Here is a 16275-nt window from a genome sequence, read left to right as displayed (position 1 = left end):
GACAGGTCGGGTGTGCGGGCTTGCCCCGCGCGCGGCGCCGTCCTCGGCGGCGGGAGCGAGGACGCCGCACCCGGGAGCCCCTGGGCGCCCGAACTTTCCCCGCGCACGCACCCCGCCGGTAGCTGGGACCTCAGCGCGTCCCACCCAAGGTCGCCCAGCCCCGCTCGCGTTTACTTTTCAAAGGTCGTGTGTACCCAGTCGGAGCCCGGACGGGCGAGGCGGCGGCGGGGCGGGCGTAGGCAGGGCCGGGTGCTCCGAGGGCGAGGAGGTCCCCCAGGCCCCGCGGGAACCCCCTCTCCCGCTGAGGAAGGGGAGTTTCTTGGGTCCTTCGGGTCCTCTTCTAACTTCTGGGCCCCGTGGGCTCGCCCCGGGTGGCCCCGGCGATGGTGGCAAGCCTGATGGAGGCAAGCTCTCCAAACCGCTGGAGTTCCCTGCGGAGAACGTGGGGAGACTCGGCGGGCGGCCGGAGCCGGGAGGATGCGTTGGGAGGCCGGCTGTGATCCGAACGGTGTGTGGGGCGGAGGAGCGATCAAACCAAGTTCGCGTCCGGAGGTCCAGGGCTACGCCGTGTCGAGAGGAAACAGCGTTGGCAGAAGTAGAGGTTGTCCAGCTTGAGGTGCCTTGTTAACTTCAAGCCTTCTCCCTACCCATCCTCCCGCCTGGGGGCGCCTAGGGTCACGTGCACCCCACCCCCACCCCGCCTCAGGCCGGAGATCTGGAGAAACCACGCACCCTTCTGGGGTGTGGGTTAAAAATGTGCTCTCAGAGGCCACGGGGCTGGACACTTAAGAGGCGGGCTAAATAGTTTCAGTTATGTAGTGCCCCAGGTTACGTTCTTCCTGTTTCCTTATCCCAGGGAATAGGAGAGGAAAAGCGCTAGTGGTGGAAGGTTGTTCCAGAAGTCACCAGGGACTGCAGGGAAGTTCTGGGCAGTGCGGGACTGTCCTCGCTTTCGGAGATGCACGGGGCTCAGACCCCTTACTGTCCCTGCGCTGCGGTTAACACAAACCTGGTGGACTTCGCTCCAGGTGGGACTGGAGGCCTCTGAAGCCGGGTGGGGTAGCGTATATGTGCAAGGGCAATTAGGGAGGTTGAAACTGCCTTTCTTCTACTGAAGTGCAGGCTACTTGTTTAAATTTATCTCCTGCAGTGAAATCTGGGTGGCTGGACCTGGCGCCACCATGTCTGTCTATTAGTTGGTTTGTTACCTTATTCCCTCCACCGCCCCCATGTTGCAATGATTATTTCTGGTGATTAATACTTTGTACGAACTCCTTCTCAAATTAGTATTTTTAAAAAACTCTTCACTTTATTTAGAAGGCCAAGCTTGGACTCTTTAGCACCACCCAGCCATTCTGCTCTTAAAGGTGCAGATCACCTTTGCAATAAAGAGGGCTGAATGACTTGATCACTTACCTGATTCTTCTGTTTTTGGTGGTTCACCTGCTGGTTATTTAAGATTTCTGAGCACTGAAAACAAGTTTTGTTCTGGGGGCTTTTTGACTTGTGTTGAGTCTTTCTTGTCTCATCTCTAACCAGTTTCGTTAGTTCAGAGTAATAATTCTTGGGAGTAGTCATGTAAAATATGGCCCTATACTAGAGGAGGTCCTTTGTGTCCTACCGGTATGCGAGTCACTACTGGTTACCGGGTTAAATAGGCTCCGTTGTCATGCGTGTTCTGTTAACTGCTACTGACCTGGGAATGGGACAGGTATAGTGAATTTCTGCAGAGGTCCCTTGTACTAGGAGCGTCTTCTGTGCCCCTGCTATTTCTGGAAGTGCATTCACACTTGGTCACTGCAGGTGACATTGGCAGTATCTGCTCTGGTGCTGAAGTTGGTATGTCTCCAGTGTAAGGTTGCTGAACATTAATGTTTTAAAGCGGTTTGTCTTGCTAGCAGGTAACCCAGGTTATTCTTGGGCTTGGACCAGGCTGGTCTAGCTATAGTTTGTGGGGCAAGGTAGTTCTAGTTTCCAGTGTTCCCTTTCCTTTCCTAAAGACAGATGGAGATCGAATTTGTGAGACCAGGGACTGTGTCTGGTGCATGATAGGTGCTTACGCATTGTTTCTCTTCTCTTCCCCCAAGGAATCTCAAGAGTCTTAAATTGCACTGGAATCACTTGAGAGATTTGAATTTTATTAAAAGTACCCCTCCCTCTAGCCTCTGACCTAGAAACTTCATTGGAAGGAAAGGAGAGACAAATTGGTTTCCCCACACTTCGCAGGCTAGCCTCATGGCTCAGTATATCTTGCTCATGTGGGCATTTTAGAGCTTTGAAGGTGGCAGCGCTTAGCCCACGTGCCTGGAGAGCTGGCCTGTTTTTCCCAGCCACTCCTTCCAAAAGTGCCGCTGAGTCTAGGATGCCCGGGCCTGCAGCAGCTCAGACTGTCTCTCTGGTGTGGGGAAGTTAACAGTTGTTCTGGTGTGGGTTAATACCTTCGGCTCATTCTGAGCAAGTTTCCTCTGCTATGGGGTGTGCTGGGTTCTGTGGGACTCTGGTTTCACTGAAATGATCTCAGACTGTTTGACAGTTGTTAATCTTCATAGCGAGGGGTGTATTAGTCCTAAACTGCTCCTGGGACAAAGTTTCTGTTTCTTCCACATCCCTTCCTGGTGTGATACCTCATGCAGGTCCACTTAATGAGCATCAGGATGTGGTACCCCACTCAGTGAACTGGGTGGCCCTAGTACCTCATTTTTTCTTTTTTTTTTTTTTTTGAGACAGAGTTTCTCTATGCAGTTCAGGCTGGTGTTGAACTCACTTTGTAGCCCAGGCTGGCCTTGAACTCACAGTGATCCTCCCACCTCAGCCTCCGAAGTGCTGGGATTACAGGTGTATGCCACTACGACCGGCTGCAGTACATTTTAAACCTGGGCAGTGGAAGGCACAGTCGATGAGCATGTTTGGAGCAGGGCAGAGTCTGGCTAAAGTAGTAGCTCCTGGGGTTGTGTGGACAAATTTAGAGGCTGCCTCTTCCTTCATAGTTCTTGTGCTGGGTGAGCAGTGAGCAAGCAAGCACCTCCTTAATCCTTTAATCCTTGCACCTCTGAGTGCAGCTGAGGGTGAAGCTGGGAGGTCATTCCACATTTTCAATGGCGGGAACAAAAATACAAATTGAGAGGTGGAGAAACTCACCAGCAGCCTTGGGTTAGGTCCTAGCGGGCTTTTGTGAGGACAACTGAGGAAAATTCTTAATTCCTTGGCCTCTTCTCCTAGCCTTTGTGCTGCTTTCTAAGCAGATTGTTGCAGTGGAGGAGTGAGTATAATCAGCATTCTGAGGACTAGCTTCCTAGTAATAGGTAGCTTTTAGGGTGTATTTTTCCTTGACTTTCCTCCTAAATGGTGGTGCCAAGTTTCATTCAGTCTAGGTGCTTGTCATCTGGGCATCTCTGCCACTCGTCTTGCCAGTGGTCTGGTAGTCTGTAGCCTTTGGTAGTTAACATTCTGTTTCCCATCCTGTACTCCTGGCTGGCTGTGTTGTTCACTTTGCCTTGTGTCACTGTGGCCCTTTCACACTTGGGAACAAAGCAGGTTCCCAAGATGTGTTCTGGAAGTGAACCTGTGCAGAGCTTAGGACCGATGGGGCTTGTCTCATTGCTGGGCTGTGCTTGCAAGAAGTACCCTGGGCTTGGTGCAGTTCTCAGGGCTGAAACCTGGCTGTGAGTCTAGGCAGGCCAGGTGGCCCCCAGAGGTCCTGGTTTCTTCAGCTGCAAAGGAGGGTTGGTGGACATTTAAAGCACTCAGCTTATGCTCCTGGGGGCCTACTGGGGGGAGTGTATTTGGGCTGCCATACTGGACAGCACTGATAAGAATATTATTGTCACAGAAAATTGTTGGACAGTTGCTGGTCTAGCACTGGTTGGACAGTTCTTTGCCCAACTCTAAAAGTTTAATTGCTTCAACTTGTAAATCTCCAGAGCATCACATGTTTGGACTTAGTCTTCCATCATTTATAAACCCAACAGCCTTGGTAACAAATTATTTGTTTTTATATCAGCTCTTAATAGCCTGTTAAGAAGTAAGTTCTGGTCTGCAGTTGGGATGGGAATGATCAGTTATGAAACAGTTTGGGAGAGAAGCTTACCGAGTGGTATGGGGGACACAAGCATGAAGCAGAAGGCCAAACCCTAAGCCCTGGTTATTATCTTAAGTGTGCTTGTTAACGGTAATGGTCCTTGGTCTCCAAATGTCAGCTGTCACTAGCTTGACCTAACGACCCTACAAGACCCCAGGATAGGCCCTCTGTTAAATGTTGGGAGGTCGTTTAAAGGAGCCACAGTGTAGATCTTAAAGTGTTGGTGTAGGGTAACCACGGGGAAGTGGGGTTATTCTAGATGGTTTCTCATCCAGCCCTAGGTGTACTTTATTTGAACCCTTGGACTGGCTTTTGGCAGGTAGGGTGAAACCTCTTTTCTTGGAGCCAGATGTAATAGATGTGTTATAGTCACTTACTGAGCACCTACTGGCATCTAAGAAGGATTATTTACTGACACTGAGGAATTGAATGCAGGGTCTTAGACTACATCCCTAGCTCTTTGGACTATATCCCTAGCTCTTTTACTTTTATTTTGAGAAAGGTTCTTGCCAGGTTGCACAGGCTGGGTTCAAACTTGCAGTTCTCTTGCCTCAGCCTCCCTGAGTGCTAGGATTAGAGGTGTAACCACCATGCCCAACTTTTATTTTTAAGATGGGTCTTACTGTGTTGCCCAGGCTGTCCTAGAACTCCTGGACTCAAGTGATCCAGTTTCCTTAGCTTCCAGAGTACCTAGATCCACAGGTATACAGCTTGGCACCCACCTGGGAGGTTTTAACTGTGCCAAGTTATCCTCAGTACTATGAGGTTAAATGTCTATAGTTTGTGAATGAGGAAACTGAGACCCTGATGAGGGTATACTGATGTCAGGACACTGGGAGGCCTGGGCCAACTTTGGGTCTGGGTCAAGGCATCCCTCCCTCTCCTCTGTCTCTTCCTTCCCCTTTTCTCCTCTCCCTTATTTCTCTTCCCTGTAAGCCATGCCCAGAGGCTGTTTCTTTTTTACTGCCCCATTATCACTCCATCCTCACCCTGAAAATGAACCTGGGTTTATGAGATTAAAACCATTTATCCCAAAAACTGGGTCTGTAAGTCCTGTGAGGGAGTTACTCTTATAACCCATTTTATAGGAGACTGAAGTTCATGATCTGCTCTAACTGTTGTCTTTCAAAAGCCCTATTTTCCTATTTGCCATCAGGCAAATGCACACTTGAAATGCCCAAGGAAGGATCACGAATAAAAAAGCCTCATAGACTAGGTAGCTGTGTCATAGGGTCCGAGAAACTGCTTTGAATCTCAGCAGGTTGAAAAGACAACCTTGAACTCACTCATTGCCCAGCTAATAATAACATGGCCTGTCAGACCTCACATGGAGGTCATGAGACCATCCCCTGGCCCTCAACAGGCTGTTACCCAGGAGCAGCCTGGTCCTGGTTGGAGGAGGCAACAGATCTGTTCAAGCACAGCCCCTGGCTCCACCCCCTGCTCTCCAGCTTTGGCCTTCGTGTGCCTTTGTGAGGTCCAGGAACCACATATCATGGGGAGCGGTCCAGGCTTCTATATATCGCCTCCTGTACATCTTCTGTACATGCCCCTCCGACAGAGCAGCGGAGTGACTTCCATTCCTTGAGCTGCATTGGAGGGAGACGGACACCTATGTGTGCCTTGAACTGTCTCTGGGAAGAAAGGCAGGGCTGAGAATAACCTCCTTGCTTTGTCCTTTGATTTTGGTGTGGCCCACTCGGCCAAGCATGTGCTGGTGCTATTTTTAGCAGGTGGCATCCGTTAGGACAGCCAAGTACATGTGGCTGCAGTGTCCAGGACAGATCTTGCCACTGCCTCTGCCTAATCAGGAAAGGTAGGAGAGTAAAGCCACCCTAGAGACTGCCATGGGCTGTGTGGACAGGATAGCTTCTCAAGAGGTCTCTGGGGCTAATTTTTCGGTTCTGGCTCAGTGGCAGGGCCCCAGCCCCGCCTCCTGGGCCAGGCAGGCCTGTGACTGAGGCAGTCCAGTGAGCTGGGAACCAGGGGCCAGGACTGCTGCCTAGGGAGTGAAGACCCCACGTTACAGCATCTGGTTTCTCAGGAAACCACGTAACCCCATTTTCCTGTGAAGTTATCCAGCCTAAGGACCCAGGCCCTCAGTGGACACAAAAAACTCTAATGAAAAGTATGGATCAACTAGCAGTCTGATTACTGGTGTCATCTGGCTTAAAACAAAATACAAACAGCTGGCAGCAAAGCTGTGGCCTCCAGTAGTTCTTTGCTGGGAAGTGAGTGAAGCAGAAGAGGGGTGAAAAAGGAGTTTGACAAATAAGTTTATATGTTCCCCATGCTCTCCACCCCCGTCCTCTAACATGCAGCTGCCAACTCCAGCCCATCTATCTGTTCCTGATTAAGAAAGCTTCAGCCATATAAGGCCCTCTATTGCCTATGGTTTATGTTGGCTGGAGAGCAAGGCTGTTTTTGCAAAGTCTGATTCAAATGAAGTGGCAAGAGACTGTGTGTGCCTGCCTCCAGGGGCTGGACTGCCTTACTGGAACAGATTCTGCTGTGGGGTGGAGACCGAGGTACAGGTCCAGCAGTTGGTTCTTTGAGCTAATGTGTCGTGTGGCCGCAGGGCTTCCTGGCAAGTGCATTTGCTGAGAACTCCAAGTAAAAAGCAAGCCCCTGCTTACCAAACACAGCGTTCCTGTCATGCTCCCAACGAGGGGCATCTTCTTCCTGGAATGAAGTCTGGAAGCAGCTGTTCAGGAGTTAAGAGGAAAGCCCCTGGTCTTTTTCCCTCTAGGGGAAGGCCCAGGAGCTGAGTTCTTCCGGGTCTTGCAAGTCCAGATCTACCTTCTGCCCATTGCCCTTGAAAGCCGTTTCTCTGGCGGCGGTGCTCTGACCCCATCTTGGCCTCTCCTTCTTGCTGTCTCTTGAGTCAGCCAAGACTGTTCTGCCTTGGGACTTTGGCACATGTTCTCCCTGCCTGGAATTTTCTCCCCTTCTTCCTCCTGCTTCGCCCCAGTTCCTGGCACAGCTCTCAGTGTTCCGGCTTGGAGCCACTCCTGAGAGGCATTCCCTCACCATTCAGCCTAGAGCTTTCCCTTCCCCAGACCCCCTGCCTTTCAGAAAAACCATGGAAGAGAACCGTTTCTCAGCCTCCCTGCTACCTTCCTACATGCACAGGACTGTAATTAATTCATTGTGTGCAAGGGACACCTTCAGGCTTGGGGCTTGCTCTCAGCTCCCTGAGAGAGGTCACAGGTGTATTGCATTGAGTTGCTGAATCTACCCTGCACTATCTTATTATCTGAAATTTGAGGCCCCACCTCCACCTTCGCTTCCTGAGAGCTCTTTCCCTGCGTAGCCTGTGGAACCTGTTCACAGGGGGTATTTAAATCTTTATTAAATGGCTGGCCCTGGGGGATCCTGCTCTCTGATGCTGGTTAGCCCCCAGTCAGGTGGGGAGACCATTCTCGTGGTTCCTGAAGGATGTGTCAGGAAGCATGTTCTTTTCTTGAGTATTACCTTTCTGCCAGCAGGGCAGGTTAGGGGTATCTGAAGCAAATTTGATATCACCTATTGTGGGATTAAGAAAACATTAAAAGTTTGTATTTATTTATTTATTTATTTATTTATTTTTGCTTTTTTTCCGGTACCGGGAATTGAACTCACGACCTCACGCTTGCCAGGCAAGCACTGTGCTGCTGAGCTAAATCCCCAGCCCCTTAAAAGTTTGTATTTAGATGAGTTGGCACTAATAGATATTTATTATGGTTCATATGAAACACAAAGCTGTGTGGTAACAGCACCCATTGTTACTTGTATATAGCTTAAGAATGAACTTTGTGTTAGTGTTGCCTGCCAAAAGAGTTGACTGTGTGTGTGTGTGTTTACAGTACTGAGGATTGAACCCAGAGTCTTTACACTGAGCTGTGTCCTCAGCCCTTTAAAAAATTATGTATTTTGAAACAAGGTCTCACAAGTCAATAGTGATCCTGCTGCCTCAGCCTTCCACCACCACACCCAGTGTATTTAACTTTTTGACTATCTACAAGGTTTGAAAGGACAGTCCTTTGCTGGAGGTGTAGCTTGGTGGTAGAGTATTTGCCTAGCATATGCAAAGCCCTGGGTTTCCCCCTCCGCTCCCGGAAATTGAACTCACAACCTCGAGCTTGCCAGGCAGGCACTGTGCCGCTGAGCTAAATCCCCAGCCCCCTAAAGCCCTGGGTTTGAGCTTCAAGAATATTCTTTGCCCTGTGTGTACCTGCCTGTCTACTGTTTTCTTCCAGTGGTAGCTACCTTTAATTCTTCATCTGCTGTCATTGCCGCTTTCCACTGTTTCCTTTTTTTTATTTTTTATTTTTTTACCGCTGTTTCTTTTTTTTTAAGTATTTCTTTTTACCACTGTTTCTTCATAGCATACTTTTTCTTTAAAAAATATTTTAAAAATTTATTTATTTATTTATTTTGGTTTTTGAGACAGGGTCTCACTATGTATTCCTGGCTGGCCTTGAGCTCACTATGTAGCCCAGGCTGGTCTTGAACTCCTCCTACTTCAGCCTCCCTAGTGTTGGTATTACAGGCATGTGCCTCACATGCAGCTTTCTTTTAAAAAGGTATTTGCTAATTTTTTTTCTCCCTACTGTGAGAGATAAGGACTTAGTTCATTCCTGCACTGCTTTCTTCCCTCATCCTCCCAAGATGAGGTCAAGTAGCAATTCAGGGTATACATTATTACAGTACAAACATTGCTTACGGCAGTGGAGAGTTCTTGGTTTTCCGTGTTTCTTTTCTCATGTCCTAGTTAGTACCCTGGTCTGTCTTTTTTTTTTTTTTTTTTTTTTTTTAAATAGGCAGGGTCTTGATATATAGTCCAGGCTGGCCCTGAACTCACTGTGTACCCCAGGTGGGCCTTTGAACTCCTGGCAGTCCTCCTGCCTCAGTCTCCCGAGTGCTGAGGTTACAGGCGTGCATCACCACACCTGGCATTTCTTTTTTCTGTATCTCACCAGTTCTTCTGCCCTCCCCTGAACCTCTCAGTCCTTGCTTAGAACCCATGCCATTGGTGGAAAGCTTCTCTTACTGTGTTTAAACATACCAGGTGCTCTTAATAGAGCCATACTGTTCTTGGGAAGCATCTCTTCCCCCTGGCACTGTCTGCCCTTCCTCCTGGGAATTTCTCACCTTGTGTTCCTTCTTGGATCCAGCATCTTTCTCCTTTCTTCATTTCTTGGTTTACTGTCTTGTCTTGGTGGACCACATCCTCCAGTAGTTTTCTAAGAAAATGTATGTACATGGCTGGGTATCCAACAAGAGGCAAGGTGATGTGTGCAGAAGGGCAGACACCTTTGAAGGTTGCATGGGATGGGAGTATGTGTGGCTGAACACTTGATTGGTGGAAAGTGGGAAAATACAACTAGCTTGGTAGATCCCTTCCACCAGGAAAGAAGCTAGCATTACTTTCTGGAGGTAATAAATAGACAAGAGGGGACCTGGATCTGGCCACCAGGAGGTGGTGAAAATTTGTATTGATTGAAAGTCTACATGCTAGATAGGGCAACCTCCAACCCTCCTTGGCTCTCATAATGCTAATATTCAGGCTAGTGTCCTTTACACCCCTCCCCCAACTTTGGAACATCTTACTCTTAGAAAGCTGGTACCTGTTTCATAGATGGTCCACACTGCCAGCTGGACACTTACCTGTCTCTTAGACCAGACTTTCATCTGATCAGATGCTGGCATAACCAGCTCACTGGAGATGAGGTTATTGTTTTTGTCCCCAAAGAAATGGAAAGATTGAAAGTGTTTTAAGGATAGTGACTTGTCTTTTTCATTTCTGTTATATTGTGTTGTACTCTGCAGGTGCCAATAAGTATTTATTGATAGAAATTGCCCTCTTATCCCTTTATGTGGTTGCTAAGTTGCTCATAAGTCCATTCTTTGGAAAATTGGGGTCTTCTCTCTGCCTACTGGAGGTAGTGGCTGGAAGAGTGTTTTGCTGTGCATCATCTGGTTTCTTCTGAGGGCATAGGTCATCTTTATGGGCTTCTAAACACACTTGCTGTCAGATCTCTGCTCAGGCCTTTTGGGCGGTCCTGTATGGCATATTCTGTGGTCGTAGGCAGGAACTTCATAAACCCAGGTATACATTTCTGCACCTTTGTAACCACCCTCAGGAACCTGACGGTATTCACTTATAAAGCCCAGTGGTCTCTAAGAGCCCAAGATAAGGGGTAGGGTGGGCTGGACACAGTATTAATAGTTTTCTTTTCTTTCTTTTTTTTTTTTAATAAGTTTATTGGTACATTTTAGGTATACATAGTGATCACATTCATTATAGGGAATTTGTACCTGTACATGATATAATTTCATTCTTTTTTTTCCCCTATTCCCCTATCCTTCCTTCAACCCCTGGTTTCTTTTCAGAGCATATAAATATTTCACCTTCACGGTTTTCTAAAATTATATCCCTAGCCCCTGATGAGGTAATTGGGAAGGCCTTGGTGAGAGCAGTGGGTGATCTTTCCCCCCACCCCTGTCACTCAAAGAGGAGTGGGGCTGGACCCGCATTGGGTTGGTGAGCATAGGAGAGAGGCTGATTTTCCACCCTTGTGTGCTCCCTTTGTTACCAAGTTTTCCACGCCAGGAATGAGTTGAACTTCTATTTGGACTGGATGAGGAAGAGACTGTCAGGCAGAGAGGGATTTTTGGCTTCCGGCTCTCCTTACCTGGATCTCTTGGTACTGGACTGTGGGATACTGTTTTAACCAGAGAAGACTTTGCTGAGCAGGTATTGGTTGAACCTTGGCCCTCCTGTGATGCGGGCTAGGAACATGTTCCATGACCATCCTGACTGCTGATGCGCCCGGGAGCATCTAGCTGCCCCAGTGCATGTTGGTCTGGCCATACCGGCTCACCTGCTATCTGTGGCGCCATCACAATGGAGGGTGTGGGGACAGCCTGGACAGAGCCTCACACCCCCTCTGTGAGCTAATGGAATGGTGCGGGTGCCCTCATGACTCAGCTCTCTCAGGCCCCCAAGATGCAAGGAACACCGGGGTTGGGCCAAGACCAGCCCGCCAGAGGCATGGCTCCAGCACTCTGAACCTGGGCCCCAGCCATGCTGCTGTGGGAGAGTGATCCAGGCCACCATCGCCCCCACCTCAGAAGCCGGACCACACGCTGCCAGCAAGGTAGGTGCTGGCCTCACAGCCTCTGGCCAGCCCTCATGTTTCTCAGGGTCTTCTGGGAACACCACGTAGAACTGTACTGTTTGGTAGGTAGCCATCAGCTGCATGTGGCTGTTTAAATTAACTTTCAGTAAAATTTGAAATTTAGTTCCTCAGTCACACTTGTCACATTTCACATGCTCAATAACCCCCTGTTTCTAAGCGCCTGCCAATCTTGGATAGCAATCGCCACATGGGGCTCGCCCAGCCGTTGCCTCTGGTGACCTGCTCTATTTTGACCATGTTGCAACTGTTCTCATCGCCCTGACTGTAAAGGTCATGCTGCCTTTGTCTGGCCCCTACCTGCTCGTTAGCTTCTCGCCCTAGGACTTGCTCCAGCTCTGCCCTGTGACTGTTGCACCTCCAACCTGCAGAGGAACTGCTACCGTCATTTGTGTCCCACCGCTCCCCCACTCATCGCAACTTGAGGACACCCTGGCCCTCTGAGGGAGATCTTTCTGGGCTCCCATTGTCTACTTCTTGGCTTGGCTGCTTGTGGGGCAAAGGGTCTGTGAGGATGAGTGTGAGTGAGAGGTTGAGTTTGCTTCTGAATTGTGAGCTTTTGGTGACAGAGCTTCTTGTAGCAGCTCATATAGATTTGAGTGTGAGCCAGATGAGCCACTTAACCTGATGAGGAACGAGAAAACCTTTGTAGTACAAATCAAGAGGTACTCTTGCAGCTGTCTACCAGGGAACTCTGAATGTGTGATCTTCCCAGGCTGTGCTCCCACCAAGTGGAGGAAGTCTCAACCTAAAGTGCACCGTCTCTGAATGCTGGGGGCAACCACCTCGTCTGTCAGTTCAGATTCCCTACCCCGGCAAGACCTGGTCAAGGGGAAGAGCTCTCAGCAAGAGCTCACTGTGCTGCACTCTGAAGGTGGGGTGTCTTGGGCAGGTGCCTGCCTGGTAAACAGCCCAGGAGGGCGCTGGCAGCAGGACACTGGAGTAATGGAAGAAATGTTGGGATTCCTGTGGAGGTGCACGGTTCAATCAGAGCATCAAGTGGATGTGGCTGCGCTGAGTGGGCCCAAACCCAAAGTGACTTGTGCACTTGGCTCCTAAGCTGTTGTTTTTGTGATTGACTTTCCCTTCAATTACATGTAGCTCCTTTTCACAGTAACTGCAGCCAAATTGGCTTAGTCACTGGGACCAGCACTTTTTTGTACCATTCCCAGGAATTTGTTTTCTTGTTTAGCCGAAAGCTCTAGGCTGCAGTTACTGGTCCATAAGCAGGGTTGGGAGTGAGGCCACAGCTTCTCCAAGAGCCATTCTGAGAAGCTCAGCTACTTCTCCAGAGAAAGGAGGGTTCCGTTTAGAGCCTGGCGCACACAGATGAATGCGAAGGCCTTGTGGCTGAAGCACGTGCCTGGCTTCAGCGCTTTGTGACTGCTTGGCAGTGAGCCAGTGTGCATCTATTCCCGGGGAAATGGACCTGCTAAAAATAAGCAGGCAGCGATTTAATTCCAACAGATTCAAAATAGCTGAGTGTCCCCCATAGTCCTAGGGCATGGCTCTGCAGCATCCCTGCGGGCAGCTTTCCCCTGACTACAGGCTGGCCTGCCTCCCAGGCTTGGGGAGAAGACAGCTGCAGAGGCAGCCTCCAGTTAGCTTGAAGGTGAAGGCTGCAGAACCTATGATGTTCAGTTCACTTAAATATAGGGAGGTTGAGATTTAAAAACAGAATACCTGGACAAAGACTACGTCTCATAAGAGTCTACCGCAGCCAGGGAAGGAAGGAAAGAGGATGGCAGAAAACCTTGCGGGGCTGAAGGGGTGCACATGTGCAGCTTGAGCGTTCAGGAAAGATGGGTGCATTCTGCATCGCCTCCTGTAGACCTAGCAGGCAGTATAAATCAGTGAAAAAGGTCTCAACCATCCCAAGATGTCCTCTTGTTTGGGATGACTGACGAATGTGAGGGACTAAGGAGCTAGCTGTTTTCTTGACTGGTGGGAAGTGGGGGTTGGTGGAGGGGCATAAGTTGCCTCTGGGAGCCCCTCTGAAGGGCCTTCTAGCAGCAAGTGTGCTTACCCCAATGCCTGGCAAGGCTGATGAGTTGCAGCCGAGGCCTTCGGGTGTGTGGCTGCTGACCCCAGGGCCTCCAGTGTTGGTGGAGGATGGCTGTCTAATTCTAATCTTCAGGTAGCAAGGAAGCAGTCCCACAGAAAGGGCTGTGTGTCCTGAGCCACTCACCTTGAGGAAGCGGGGCTCCTGGTTCCTCGTTTCTTGGCAGCAGGTCTAGTCAGTGGTTGCAGCCCAGAGTGGGAGTGGAGGCTGGGGAGTGTGTTCACAGGGAATCCTGGTGGATCATTCTAGATTCCGTGGGTTGGGTGGTCTGAGGTTAGCATTTGTCCAGCACAGCCTCCTGGCATAACAACAGAGGGCAGCTGTGTTTTTTGGGTTGAACTTCTCAGTTGAGTAGCTACAGATGACTGTTTGTAGGGGACTAGGGGTGGAGAAGTTGGGGGTTTAGAGTCCCAGGCTCTGGGGAGCAAGCTGGGCTGGGAGGCTTGGATGGGTGATTGGTAGTGTTGGCTCTTTTTTGTGCAGAGCAGCAGGCAGGCCACATGCTGTGGTGGACCCTGGCTGCCGGTTCTGGGTGTTCTGCTTGGGCACGGTCAGAAAGACAGCAGACGAAGTAGGAGGACACATACATAGCAGGCTGGGGGCTGGGCTGGGCTGTGGTGTAGATCGCCAAGGGTACAGAACCGAAGCCAGACTGGAGTATATGTTTGAGCCCCACCTTACTGTAGCCAGCGCCTGGGCTTTGGAGGGACTGGGCAGGGTGGGGGGTGACCTAGCGACTGTTGGAGAGGCAGGACTCTTGGGATCAGCTTTTGGTTCTGAAGCTCAGGCCTTCTCCCGCTGGTTTGGGAGGAGGTTTGTGTCGTGGGTAACGACCCCTTCCTGGAATAGAACAGATTTGAGTCTTGCGGCCTTGGTGCCTTGGTACCTTGGTGTGGCCCTCTGTGGGAGTGGTTTTCAGGGCTTGTTTTCCTTTTCTCTACCCCATTCCATTTAATCTTTTTTCCTAAAGTCAGAGAATTGCTAGAATATTGTGGAAATCGCTATAGGTCCTGCTGAAAAGGGATTGTCTAGTTAATAAGGAATCAGAATCTAGTTTTTTGTTTTGTTGTCTGTTTTGCTTTTTTGAGATAGGCTCTCACTATGTAGCACAGGCTGGCCTTGAATTCACAGCTGTCCTCCTGCCTCACCCCTCAAGCACTGGGGTTAAAGGTGTATGCCACTAACTCTGGCCAGAATCTGGACTTACTGACCTGATGAGAATATGTGTCAGAGCCCAGCAGTACATTGCCCTGTTCTGAGCACACCATTCTCCTTCCCTCTTTCAGATTGTCTTTCCTCTTTATATGGAAGATGAACGTGAGGCACATAGAAATCAGATCTCCTGTAATCTACATTTTGGGGTATGTGAGAGATGTTGGGGAACAGTGGTTCTCAAACTTGGCCACAAGTTGTAGTCCCCTGGATTTAAAGAAAAAGAGAAACCTGGTGTTGATTCTCACCCTTAGAGATTTTAATTTAATTGATCTTCATGTTGCTTTGACTTGAGGCTTTTAAGTGCTCTTTCCCAGTGATGCTAATATGGATTTCCACTGGAAAACCACTGTTACAGAAATGTTTCTCTATTCATATCCATAGATAAGAAATCCCAGGGAAACTACTAAAAACTTACTAGATCTAATAGATGAATTCATCAAGGTCATAAGATACAGAGTTGATGCACCAAAGCTTCCCCTCACTCTCTAAACTGTATGGCTTGGTATGTGACCTTTTCCCACGGGATTATGTGGGCATAACCATCACCTACATCTTGGCCTGTAGCTTGTTTTCTGTGTTATGGTGCTTTTTCCATGTCTATACACGAGACCAACTCTTCAACACTAGTACTGTTACATCCACAGACTTCACTGTATATTTAGCAGTGATTCATTCCCCTGAAAGGTTAATTCCAATTCCATTTTAGATATTCTTCCCTCTGGCTGTACAGAGGTCTGCTTTTTAAGATTACAGGTATAGGATTTGTGGGCCACAGTATATGCTCATAATGTTTTAAGAGCCATTACTAAAGCTGTCCAAAAGGTAGTGTGATCTTGCTCTTTTCTTGGCCGATATAGTGCATCTTGCCCTATAGATCTACTTACTAGTTCCAGATTTAATGTGGCATAGAAGCTGGGTTTTCATTTGTCTGATGACCTTGTGTCTCTCTCCCACCCTAGCACCCTCCCAGGTTGATTGAACCCAGGGCCTTTGCATTGAGCTATATTCCCAGCCCATTTTTATTTTTTATTTTTTATTTTTTGAATTTTTTTATTTTTTATTTTTTTGGTTTTTCTCCGGTACCGGGAACCGAACTCACGACCTTGCACTTGCCAGGCAGGCGCTTTGCCACTGAGCTAAATCCCCAGCCCCTATTTTTTGAATTTTATTTGTTTATTTAGAAACAAGGTCTCACTAAGGTACTAAGTTTCACAGGGTGGGCTCAAACTTGAGATCCTTCTGTCTCAGCCTCCCAGAATGCTGGGATTATAGGTGTACGCCACCACGCTCTGCTTGATTTTGAGTTACTTTATTTTTTTAAAATTTAATTATTTATTTTTGTCTTTTTTTTTTTTTTTTTTTTTTTTCCTTTGTTTTTGAGACAGCGTTTCCCATGCACTTCAGGCTGGCCTTGAACTCACTTTGTAGGTGATGCTGACCTTGAACTCACAGCGATCGTCCTGCCTCAGCCTCTCAAGTGCTGGGATTACAGGCATGAGCACCATGCCCGGCTGATTTTGAGTTATTTTAACCTTTAAAATAGTAATACATTGCAAACCAGGTGGTTGAGAGAGTTAAGTGACGTGGGGAGAGCATGTAACAGTTAGTGCTTGAATCTGGAGTGACCAGGCAGCATCCCTGAAGCTTTCCGTCCAGAGGTGGAGATAGTCACCAGAGCCCTGGCCATTGCTGCGCCCTGCTCTGTACTTCCCAGGCTCGTCGCTTCATCTCACGGGTTA

The 16275-nt window shown here is 48.8% G+C and overlaps 2 protein-coding genes across 5 annotated transcripts in view; both read left to right on the top strand.

Annotated features, from left to right (window-relative positions):
* On the top strand, positions 1-842 carry LOC102008175 (translation initiation factor IF-2-like; the record flags this gene model as incomplete). The annotated part of the gene is given in 1 exon segment (XM_013519403.1): positions 1-842. A coding segment is annotated over 1 exon segment (628 nt), but the record flags the coding sequence as incomplete, so codon positions are not given.
* Positions 1-16275, top strand: part of Akap1 (A kinase (PRKA) anchor protein 1) — a 30970-nt gene that overhangs the window by 694 nt on the left and 14001 nt on the right. The window contains exons 1-2 of one of the 4 annotated variants that reach the window (XM_013519401.1): positions 11056-11220; positions 14608-14682. The exons of 1 other annotated variant lie outside the window; for it this stretch is intronic. The gene's annotated coding sequence lies outside the window, so the exon portion shown is untranslated. Of the gene's footprint in view, positions 1-11055; positions 11221-14607; positions 14683-16275 lie in introns of those variants that run through there. 2 more of the 4 variants (XM_013519400.1, XM_005394060.2) reach the window with 2 other exon arrangements.

Source organism: Chinchilla lanigera, unplaced genomic scaffold, assembly GCF_000276665.1.
Source record: "Chinchilla lanigera isolate Chin_1 unplaced genomic scaffold, ChiLan1.0 scaffold00050, whole genome shotgun sequence".
NCBI lineage: Eukaryota > Metazoa > Chordata > Mammalia > Rodentia > Chinchillidae > Chinchilla > Chinchilla lanigera.
The sequence above is the reverse complement of the archived record's forward strand: the minus strand, read 5'-3'. Positions and strand labels throughout refer to the sequence as shown.